Here is a 12,270-nt window from a genome sequence, read left to right as displayed (position 1 = left end):
ACAGCTGCAACCACATCAAGGCATTTTTGTCTACTCTACTGGCTTTACTGAAAATTAAAGCCACAACTTAATATTCAAGGAAGAGATTTCTATGGAATGAAATCTGTTAAGTGCTTAATAACAAACAGTTAAAAACACAAAATGAGATATTTAGGAAACTGGTTTTGAATGCTAAATAATCTAAATTGCAGAAGTTCTGCTTCTTCAGTAGAGGCAGGAAAATGAGAGTCTTATTCTGAGTAATGGATTGTAAATACCAGTTCAGGAATTTGTGTCTTATGTTTTCACACACCTTCAGTGTGTTTAGTTAAAACCATCTTGCTCCTAATATAAGAACTCTTGAAACTGTATGGAATCAAGTACTCTAAAAACAGGTAGCTATCCATTTGTTGAGAAAGGTTTTAGAAATTAAAAATTTTAAGTGGCTCATATATGGAAAAATACTTAGATTTTTTTCTATCTGCAAACACAGTAGATTAGAAGAGATAAGTTTTGTACTAATCTGGAGTTAGAAGAGCTGAATTCCTGCAAAACATCTGTTGATGACCTAGGAGTAGATGGATTTTCAAATTCAAAGTGATTTAAATCAGAGACTTTTCTTATAGTTCAGTGTTTAAATGAAGGGAGAATAACATCATGATTTATGCAGCTTTTAAAATTCTTAAACTTTGAAATTACTTTCTCTAAGGAACATTCAGCTCTTACTGTTTAGTGACTAGTAGGATATCCAGTTAAACAGGCTCTTTACTTCAAGTCAGTACCTCTTTGCCCTAGCCAGGAAAATATACTCTATGCACATTTAATTACACAATTTAATATATATTTATTTAGAATTTTAGTTCTTATCTTCAGTTAAAGATGCTGAATAAAATTGCTTCCTTTGTTAATTCCCGCTTTCTTGAAATTTGTGCCCTGCTGCTAATGATGGAAACTGGAGTAAAATTGAGTAACAGGACAACATTGAAACTTCACAAAAGAAAATTTTTATTATACAATATATACAAAAGTCAAATATGCTATACAACTGGTGTTTGGACCTTAGGGGAAATGGTACAGTATAACATGATGCATAAGTATTATATTAACTCCTAAATGACAGAAAAAGCCATACTGCTAATGGAAAGACATATTTTGATGAGTTATATTTCATATTTTAACTGTTTAGGTTGAATCCAATACTGCTTAGGGTCTAAAGTTTAAAAATACCCTATTGGTTCAGATAATAAAAATGGAGCTTCAAAGTCATATGTAGTTAATGGAGGAAAATGATAATGCAGAGTAATTTTCAGTTACTTGAAAAATACTTATTTTTTTATTACAAAATGTTCCTGATAGAAATGTTAGAAACTTTAGGTCTGTGTGAAATTTTCAGCTTCTGTTTCCTAAAGTTACCTTCTTAAAACTTGGTGAGGACATACAAATTTAGATTTTAGTGCCCATGGGTGAGAACCTGGTAATATGTAAGCACCTAGAAAATGTTATGCAACCTGTAGGTCAAAAGCTACAGTGAAATGAAGTTAAAATTGAAAGGTAGGGTAAAAAGTACAACTTGTACTTTTATTCAGAAATACAGCTTTTTGGGTCTTTAAAAACAATGGAAACATTTCCATAGGGTTCCAAGGAATAATTCCCACTTACAAGCCTCTTAATTATATCCTCATATAGTACCACGTAAACTCCACACCTGTAAGCAATGTAACTTAGTGTCTATAGTGTCAAATGAAAAGTAAATTTGTGTTTTGTCTTTCTAGAGTTTACAGAGAGTGGCATAGCTGATGAAACACACTTTCCCTTTATTGGCACATTCAAGCCACAAGCAATTGACTTGATATTTTTGAGAAAGGTAAAATTAAAAAAAAATGTTACGCCTCTTTGTAATGACTAAAATAGGCATGTTTATGACAAGTTCTTGGAGGCAAAACTGATTTAATTGTATTTACCTCTATAACCTCTAAACTACCTTAAAAAAACTGCTGCAATTATCTTGTGTTGTCTCTACAGTTTTTACCTACTTTGCTACTCTAAATATGATCAAAATTGTATAAACGCGTGTCTCCTTTCGATTTCTGTGACAATTTCTCTTGTCAGAGAAAGAAGGAAAAAGAAAATCTAGGGTTTTTTAAATTTTCAATTTCTTAATGAAGTTCATTTTCTCTTAAATTCTTAAAATTTTTTTCTAGTGGAGATTTTATATTATTCCAAAAGGCTAATAATCACTTTGATGTTGAGGTTCTAGTGGCTCCTAATATTGCAAGTTGAATTTTCTTTTCAGACAGTGAAGTTACCAGATGCCCAATAATCTCCTCTTTTTGTCTGGTGCTTGTGGTTTTTTGCCAAGATACTTCTGTCCTTTCTGTGTTTTGGCTCTTAGCAGCAGCAGCTACCAAAAATTGACTAGTACACCTTTTCATTTTGCCTTACACAAACAGAAACAGTGGAAAAAATAAGAGAAGGGAAAATTTAACTAACAGAAGGAAATGCAGCAGAAGGAGGGAAAAACAGGAAGAGATTTTCTCCTATGGCTTAGGAATCCTGTTCATTGTTGAAGATATATGTCATTGCTGAAACACTACAGAAGTCCCCACACCCACTAGACATAAGCACAGAACCACCAGATGGTAAATCTTGATTGTAAGGACCTCTTAATTTCTGAATCTATTTTTCAGCTTTCAGTCTCAATTTTTAACACTGTCAAATCCATACACATTACTGGCCTCTCCAAAAACATGCTCATTTAGTTGTGAGCATATTTATAGTCTATTCCCTTTAGTATTTTCTGTTGTTACATTTTGAACTAACCCTTCTGAAGCAGCTGTACAGAAGAAATACTAACTTTTTTCTTTTACATTCATTAAGCTTTTTCTCTTAACACAGTGTTTATAAAACAAAAAAGCAACTACTAGAAGCAGTAAAGTGACACGGTGAACACTTAATTTCTTTGTGACAGCAGATGTGTGGGTCTCTGTGCTGGGTTTGGCTGGGATGTTAATGGTTTCTTAGCAGCCTATAGAGTGTTGTGTTTTGGATTTGTGACCTATGTTTTAGCTATTGCTGAACAGCATTTGCATAGCATCAGGGCCTTCTGTGGTTCTCAGTCTGCCCTCCCAGTAGAGAGAGGTCTGAGTTGTGCAGCAACTCAGAGAGTAGTCTGGGGTTGTGCAGCAGGTTGGGATTGAGACATATGACCCAAGCTAATCAAAAAGACATTCCATGCCAATGCGTATAATCTTATGCACAGTAATAAAAAGGGAGAAGAGAGAGTTCTACAAAGTTAATAATTTTTTTGCTCAGAACTATCTGGGTGTTGGTCTATCCATGGGAGATGCTGAATGACTGCTGTTGCATTGCTTATTTTGTTATCTTTCTCTCTCTTTGCTTATTAAACATTTTTTAATCTCAATCCAAAAGATTTATTGCTTTTACTCTTCCCTTCCTTTACTCTTTTTGCTCTTCCTTTCCTCTTACCCTTCCCCACTGGGGTGAGGGGATGGGGAGTAAGCAAGCATCTGGGTGGTGCTTAGTTGTCTGCTGGGGTTAATCCACAATGGACATATTACATTAATTCAATCAGTTTACAAGTTATGGGCACCAAACTGGCTTCTGTGGTGCAAAAGAACTTTGGGCTTTCAACATTGATGTAAATTATAAGAAGCTGTTCCACAACGACATGATGCATGTGGTTTGTATGCAGCATATTAATAATATTTCACAGTTGCACTGACCAGTACTGTTCGTAGACAAGTACATGATGCTTGTGTGTGATGCAGAAAGGTGAGATCTTGGAGTTGATGGTCCACATTGAATTGAGCAATGTGGAGAGGGAAGGCAAGGATTGCCTTTTCAAAGCAGAATAGAGCTGTTTGAGAAATTGTTGATAAGTTATTGAATAACTAAAACTTACAAAACTTCCCTGGGCTGATCTGTCAAAAATCTGAACTTTGTCTCAATAGATTAGTATTCTCTTAAAATGGAGTAGTTTTATCAGGAAGAAAATAGTTACCTCAGAATTGACTGTTGCAGTCTCACACACTAGTAAAAACGTCAGCAAATTAAGCATCAAAGTAAATTATTTCAAACAAACTGTAATGTGAACTATTGAGTGCAGCACTTTCAGACTAAGGAACAAAATTTCCATGTTTATAGCGTGCAAGCTACATAAGTCCTTAAATATCCTGACTTTGTAGTGCTTACTCATTTACTGTGTGTCATTTTTTGGTTATTTACTATAATTAGAAATAATCCTGACATGTTAGCCTTCTCCCCATGGTAAAATCTGATACAGGCTTTCAGTGTTAGTCTGTTTTTGTTACTGTAGAGATGTAGAAAGAAAGCCTAAAGATTTGAACTTGAAAACTTGTAGTCACAGCAGGGCTATCCACAGCAAACTACAAGTTTGCATTCCTACCACATGCAGTAAGGTTTTCTCTATAGACTCCTGTCACGGAGGAATTCAGCAAGGAACAAGAAATCTTCAGTTAGAGGAGGGCCACAAGTGTGTGAAAAGCTAACCGCACATAAACAGTAAAGGTCATTAGCAGGCTCCTAAACTCCTGGCTAGGAATTAGTTTTTTGGATCATTAACGGTATAAAAGCCTAGGAAATGAATAGGACTCAGTGTCCTATTAAAAATTAGCCAGAACAATTAAAAGGTTTTCTAGTTTTTAATGGAAACCAGACCTGCTACCTCATTTTCACTTGTCTAGTGGGCTGTTTCTGCATTTTGAATGACACTCATTTTATGTACTTGTATTTTTAAAAAAATGTCTTGAAGTATTTATTCTGTATAGGAGTTGTAAATTATTTACAATGAGGGGAGTGAAAGCATGGGAGATGTAGAATCAAGTGTCTCCCTGAGACTGTGTTTCTGATTCCAAGTCATGGCTCTGAACTGTTACAGTTGGTTGTGACTGGATTGCTTCTGATGTGTACAAATATACACTCTGCAGACTTCTAATACAGTTGTTGTAATTATGCAATTCCATGAGTTGAAATGCTCATTTGGTTGCAAATGCACAGCCTTTTTTGCTGTGAGATGTCTTTTCCAATAGTGTTTCCCTAAACTCTGTTTCCTGATTTTAACAGCAGCCTTTCTGCTTCCATTTCAATGTAAATTCCTGGCTGCTGAGTGGATGACTGATGGCTATTTATCTTCTTCTCCACTGTGTATTTTTCCTTAAGCCTATAGTCATCTCTTGAGTTTGGCAAAAGAAAATAACAATGAGCCTTTAGTATTTTAAAACGTAATTTTTGGAGAGGTTTATTAAATACTTTCCTTATCTTTACATGCATGTCTTAGAAAAAAATCCAAAGGGAGAAAAAGAGAAAGAGAGAGAAAAAAAAAGGAAGGAACAAAGAAATGTTTTACACTGTCTGCTTTGGCTGCAGCCCTGCCACTCTGGAGAAAAACAAGCCCACTAGTTCCCAAACTTTTTAACTCCATGGTTATTATATTAATTTCCCTCACCATATGCCTTAGGTTCTAAATCTTACCCCTCTGGTAATAATCAAGGTAATCTATGAATACAAGCCATATGATTTTCCTGAAAGAAAGAAAAAAAAATGGATGAGGGAAAATGGACTGCAAATAAATGGCAGGGAGGAATAAGGGAAATAAAAGGACCAAAGAAAGGCAAGACAAGATGATCTTCCTCACAATGTTAATTTTGTACTGGTCATTAATTTGCTTCATATACATAATTCCTTTCTGCAGTGAGTGAATTGCCCTGTCATTAACATAAAATTAGCTCCGAATGATCTTGGCCAAGAGTTTTGAAATATGTTAGTATAGAACCACACACTCAAAACCATGTGGGAATCCATGTGGGTTTCCAGATATGAGAATCTTCTGTGTTATAAATATAGTTATGTTTACACAGTATAATCTGCTCTGTGGATATACTCTTGATGCAGCTGTGCTTCCAGTAGTGGTCTATTATGTTATGCTCTTCCTGTGTGGATGCGTCTTGTTTCTTACAGTGAGTCCATTCTGATAATCACTGCTTGGAAACAAATGTTATCCTGCAAATTAAAATACTTTTTCAAGAAATTGAAGGGCTTCAGCATGGACTAGTAGTTTAAAGTGAAAATTTGAAACATTTCATATGTTTCATTTTTGATTCATGATAGTGTTTTGCTACTAATTTTTTTTTTCCCTGACTGAGTTATTTTTCATCAGTGAGTACTTTCTACACTAGGATTAAAATTAAAAGACTAAGTCAAGTTTGAAGATGTAATATTTTGCATGTTTCCTATGTAAGCGCTTAAGCTTGTGGTTTGATTTCAGTTAATATTATCAAAAATACATAGATTGATACCAAGATTACTTGAATCTCTATATAATTACCTGATTAAATGTTCATCTAAATAAAGATCTCTACCCATAATGATAGTCTGTCGATGCTCTTTTTTTTTTTCATGTTTAAAAGCCCTTAATATCTTGATTTCTTTAAAGCAGTTGCAGTTTTATGTGCAATAAAGAAACTTGGAGTATCTTTGGGAAGGAAATTGATATCTGCAGAAAAGACTATTGGGTTAAATAACTCTATAGATCTGAGTTTGTGCACCTCATTTAGTGCCTGAACTGTACAAGATTCAGTCTGTAGCAGTGGTTATTAGCTATTATTAATGTTTGAATATGTAAGTACAGAATGGTGACTAAAGGTAACTTAAAATGTCATTCTTGTTCACTTTTTAGTGTAATCTTGTAATATTTAATAGCCACAAGTTTTTCAAAGAAATATTCTTTCCTTCCTGACTGAAAACTGTCCCCATTGATGAACAGGAGTAATCAGTTTTCAGATATAATCCATACACCCTTTGGTACCTTGGCTGTAGCCAAGACATGTCATATATATCAAACAGGATAATATGACTCCTGGAGTTGGATCAGAGACCTTCAGGGAAAAAAATATCAGCTAAACATCTGATCTTGATCTCTCCTCTGAAATGACAGTAGCTCTATCCTCTAGCACAATGTAAAGTAAATTCTCTGTAGAGGTCATTGCACAATGAATAAAATTTTTGTTTTACATAAATCACTGTAGCTTAAGGGTTCATTAATGTGCCAGCTGATCCTTTGTGTCTTGGAGGTTGTGTAAAACTGAGATTTTGATTATAGAAAGCATTTTTCTCTATTAAATGTTGCATAGCGTTTCCAACATTTTAAATACATATTATGATATCTCCTATAACTCCTATTTCATGGCCAAAATAGTCTTATCCTTATCATTATAATCTTTAAATTGTCAGGGAATATTGTGCTACTCTGTTTTCAGGAGCATTAAGGATTGTAAAAGCTGGAAGTAACTCCCTGTTGCTAACCTCTTTAAGCAAAATTTTCTATTCTTCACCATAACCAGCTAATATCAGTCATTATCTTTAATATGAAATTTTAGAAATGTCCTGTATGATAAAAATGATGGGAGTGTGCCAGTCTCTGAATAAGAAATTAACTGAAAAGGTACATCTGCGAGCTATGCAAGCAGTGACCGCTTGAAGGAAGCACTAAAACTGTCCTACAGAAGGCAGAGCTTTCTTCTGTCATGACCCACTTGCCATGGGTCATGCTTGCCATGGTAGGTAACTGATGTGCTTTGTGTCATGTGCTTGAGAGAGAAACTATGTGTCATTTCTACTGTGAGAGGCTGGGGATATTTCAGTCAGTATGTGACAGTCTTTGTGGGCTGGTGCTGTCCAAAACCATTTCTAACCCCAGCTGCATTGCCCCAACAGTCATTGTCCCCCAGCCATTGCCCCAGCAGGAACGTGCTATTTTGCTTTCAATAACTGAAATCTTAAAGAGTGTCTATGTGTGTGTGTGTGTCTGTACATATTCTCAGCAAACCAAGAAATATGAAAAAGTGCATACCCTAGTAATTAAAAGCAAGTCAGATCTCATGGAAGACTATGCACAATCAAAGGCCTCAGTGCCTTGTGGACATCAGGCTTCTTTCCTAACTTTCATCACAGAATCTATCTAGAACCTAGTGAGGATGCTGCGTAAATTTTGTGATTATGGAAATGTATATTTAAATTCAGTTTGAATTGAAAGACATTGATATTTGTTTAAGGACTCTGCCAGTGTATCTCTCAAGCTGTTTTATTGCACTGATTTTCATCAATTATATTTTGACAGAAGAAATTCTTGCCTATTTTTTTTTTTTCAGACTGAAGAACAAACGAGCCTCTCTGACGAGCAGCTTAAGACCCTTCTGGAAGAATGTATGCAGCCTCAGAGAACAATAAGTAACGTTACCATGCCACAGTCTCAGGAATCTCTTTCTTTTGGATTAAGTCCCCCTTGTTACACAAGTCAAGACTCCACTCTTCACTCCACATCTAGTCTTTCCAAAATGTTAGTTGAAGACCATATTGTAGGGATGTTAATGGCTCAGGAAAAGGCTGGACTCGAAGACAAAAGCTTATGTGTTAATGCAGAGAGCAAAATCCCTGGCTACTATATCAGCAAAGCATTGGATGGTAGTCACTTATCAAAGGATTCACTGGCCCAAATAGAGGAACCTGATGACCTAGAAGGTTTACAGAAGATGCAAGATAAGAGTATTACTGAAGGTTACTTTATGTCAAGAGCACTCAACACAAAAAGATTGAAGAAACCTTCTTTCTTGGGTGAACCATTATATTGCATCAGCATGAACAATGAGCCATCCACAGAGGCTGACATTCTCAGCATACCACTGCAAACCAAAGGAGGTGAGACTCTTAACAACCCTTTAGAATAGGCTTTTGATTATAATGAAAAAACCTAAGCAGGTTCTCACCAAAGGTATGCACCAATACACACTGATTATTATGGTGGGACAAGAATGTTCTTTTAGAAAACATAAAACTGTGCCAAAAGTAATACACACAAAATAACAGAACGTTTATTAAAATTCTTACCCTGAAATAATTGACTAGGAGTTTTATGAAATATATCACTGATGTTGATTAATTCTGTCAACTGGAAAACAGTGTTGAAAATACATATGGGTTACCTTTTTGGTAGTAGAAAGTCATGTTCACGGTTCTGTGGAGAGCAAATATTCTCACAGTAGCTGGTACAAAAATTCACATGAAAATCCAAGTGTTTAATGAAAGTTTTTAATAAAGTAAACTTGGTCATATAGAAACAAACACGACCTGGATATATTAAAGATAATAAACTGCTTTTAGGGAGTATAAATTTACACACATAAGATAACAAAATTAATAACACTGAACAATTTCTATAAATTACTTTTAGTTTGGTAAAAGAAATAGACTTTAACTAGCAAAAAATTAAATTTTCTCTCTGTCTGGTATTATAAAACAATTGTGGAAATATCTCTTGTTTTTATGTTCTTATATGTAATTACATTGTTATATTGTAGTCTAAATCTATATTTAGATTTTTAACCTAAGACTAGTTCTCTTCCTGGAAAACCAGCTGTTCAAATAAGCCAGATTTTAGGTAGGTAAACGTTTCATTTTTTTCATAAAAGTTTTGACAGTATGAAATTTGTAATTATAGTGCTAAAAGCTAATCTTGCTAGAAATCAATACATTTTACTCTGTTTGTCGATTGGTCTTTGTTATACTGGTAACCTGTTCTGGATTTAGAGAAACTGTTTTTTTTCCGCATACATCAGTAATTAAGAAGAACATTCTAATATCCTTCCACTATGTTATAATTTCATAATTACGATCACAACTCTTTCTTTAATTGTTTGTACTTAATCCTTCTACAATGACAGGAATTTTAATATTTTTTCAAAGTGATTCTGCCTGTCAGAATGCAGGAAGTCTTGTTATTGCTGTTTTTACACTGCCAGACAAAGTTGATATCCATACTTACCTGCACTATTTTCCCCTTATGAGATTTAAGTGATAGCTTCTACAGGAAGAAAATAGAAATAGTACCTGTAAAAAGGTTGGGTGGTTTTGGTGCTTTTTTTTCCTGGCAGGTTACTTATCAGCTACCTTCAAAAGCTGTCTTTGCTCTTCATGTAGATGCAGGCATCACAGGAGCAGAGCAAGGGAAGAGAGTGGTCTGCCCAGAGGAGAGCAGGGTGGTGGTAGTGCTCACTGGGAGCACCATAGAGATCACCTCTGCCGGGGGCAACCTGATCTCATGCAGGAGTAACACGATTACTTACTGCACCACCAGGCTTCTTTGGCAACCAACAGTGAGAAAAACTCAGTAACTTGCTGCCTGCACTTGAGTTAAAATTCTGCTCTAGTCCGAACAGATGTAGCACGGTCAGAACCAAGCATGACTCAGCCCCAGCTACCAGCTCCCACTATGAGTGTGTTTTAAGAGGGGATGTGTTAAATCAAGAAAAGCACCGTGCACTGTGACCACTGGGTAGTGAAGTGAGCAGGTAACTGTAGATATAGTCACTGTGGGGTATTTTATTGCACAAGGGAGGAAGGAGATTTTCAATATTAAGTGCCTTTCCATATGGGACATCTCATTGTAGAAGTCTACAAGGTGAATGTTTTAACATTTAACACATAATAATTTAAATATCTTTGAGTCAAAATCATGTGTGTCAGAGTTATGTAATGGGGTATTTCGATTACCTGTTTTCACTAGTGACTGAAACAGATGATGAGTCATGTTTAATCCTGTAGAACTCAAATCTGTATGGTTAATAAGCATCTTGGTTTTATGATGGTTTTTTATACAAATTCTTTTTTTGAGAGGGGAAGTATTCTGAATTTTCAGTCCCTGATTTTTTTTCATTTTTTACTAAGAAGCTAATTAATTTGTTTCCTACAAAGGTGACTCAGTTCTGTCTGAAGCAATTAGTCCTGGACATAGGCCAAAGGGTGTGTTATTTATTGAGTTTGTAAACTTGCTTAACGTATTCTGTAGATAATTTGCTTGTTAGTTCAGACATGATTAAATGTGCTAATTGTATTGAGAAATGGAGATCCCAGTGCAATCCAGTTTAAGGCAAATATAGATTAAGGTATGAGAAGTGTCAGGTTTTATTTTAATTTGTAAGAGATATTTACATAGCTATGTTTTGTTATTTCCTAAATTCTAAAGGACATTTAAATATGTATACATAATCTTCTGTAAGTCTTTTGATTGTTTTGCCCACTCTACATTGTTTAAATTCTTTGTAGTGCTGACTAAACAAATAAAATAGTGTAAAACTGGTTTAGCACAATTTCAGTTTTGCATTCCTTATGGTACTGTAGTCTGTGATATAGATTTACTGTAATACATTAAATTATATATTTTTTCAGGAAAGCATAATTATTAGCATAATGCATACATATGTAAATATATGAAGGAAACTCTTGTGTGCCTTCGAAGATAAGTAATGCCTGTTTCCTGAAAGAAGCACTAATCTATCCCCAGCTCAAATGTATGTAAACATAGATGATGTTTACTGAGGTTAACAGAATCCAGACTTGCCCACATGCAGATATGAAAAGGCTGCTACTTCTCATAGTTATAGGAGCCAGTAAATAATTATTTCCACCGCCATTTTCAGGACCTATATTAAGTAGAACAAACCATTTCATTTTCCTTTTGCAAAAAATACCGTGCTTACAGCAGCTCAGCATCTTTTTCTTTTCTTTTTTTAGATGATATGAACATTGAAATTTGAGGGGAGAGCGACTATATGCTTCTCTGCACAACTGTTTTCTGAAAGTATAGCTAAACCTCTATCATGGATATTACACTGATACAGTATCATATCAAGCAACCTGATGGGAAAAAATGATTATAATTTAAAATGTTCCATGGGTTGATTTTTTTTCTTTAGAGATAATTATTATTGTCATTGTCATATATTGTTGTGTTTTGGTTTCAAAATAAACTATTGCATTTCATTGAATTTCCTGGGAGTGTTCTGTCTTATAAAGAAATGTACACAGATATTGTGTAGCTGTGTGTCTGATAAGATGTGTGTGTCTGTGTTTGTAAAAAAAAAGTTAAAAAAAAGAAAAAAAAACAAACAAAAAAACAACCAAACTGGAAGAGTTTAGTATTTACTGATGGAGCTTTATTAGAGAGGGTATGAAATATATATAATAATTTAATTTTTCTTCACATACACACAGAGTCCAGCTTTTTCTTAAAGTTAGTTAAATCGTGTCTTCTGTTATCTCACTGCAGTTTGCAGGAGCTTGCAGTCTGTCTGACTCAGAGTCCTGACTCAGTGAAGCATCCCATTACTCAGTTTTTTGCCCCGGGGCTGTCTGTTGGCTGGACCCCTGGTTTGCTTGAAGGCTGGAATTGCACAAGTGCTCTGCTGGATCAGAACATCA

At 35.0% G+C, this 12,270-nt stretch overlaps 1 protein-coding gene across 8 annotated transcripts in view; it reads left to right on the top strand.

Moving 5' to 3' along the window:
- FSIP1 (fibrous sheath interacting protein 1) overlaps window positions 1-12,257 on the top strand; it is a 70,343-nt gene extending 58,086 nt beyond the window's left edge. For 4 of the 8 annotated variants that reach the window (XM_068193095.1, XM_068193094.1, XM_068193098.1 and 1 more), the window contains 2 exons: window positions 8,166-8,712; window positions 9,991-11,487. In XM_068193095.1, the coding sequence (XP_068049196.1) occupies window positions 8,166-8,712; window positions 9,991-10,184 (741 nt within the window). In that variant the 3' untranslated portion in view covers window positions 10,185-11,487. Of the gene's footprint in view, window positions 1-8,165; window positions 8,713-9,990; window positions 11,489-11,583; window positions 11,739-12,118 lie in introns of those variants that run through there. The other 4 variants (XM_068193093.1, XM_068193092.1, XM_068193096.1 and 1 more) reach the window with 3 other exon arrangements.
- The last annotated feature ends 13 nt before the right edge of the window (window positions 12,258-12,270 follow it).

Source organism: Anomalospiza imberbis, chromosome 6 (assembly GCF_031753505.1).
Source record: "Anomalospiza imberbis isolate Cuckoo-Finch-1a 21T00152 chromosome 6, ASM3175350v1, whole genome shotgun sequence".
Taxonomy (NCBI): domain Eukaryota; kingdom Metazoa; phylum Chordata; class Aves; order Passeriformes; family Viduidae; genus Anomalospiza; species Anomalospiza imberbis.
Note: the sequence above shows the minus strand (reverse complement) of the source record. Positions and strands in the feature narration are given on the sequence as shown.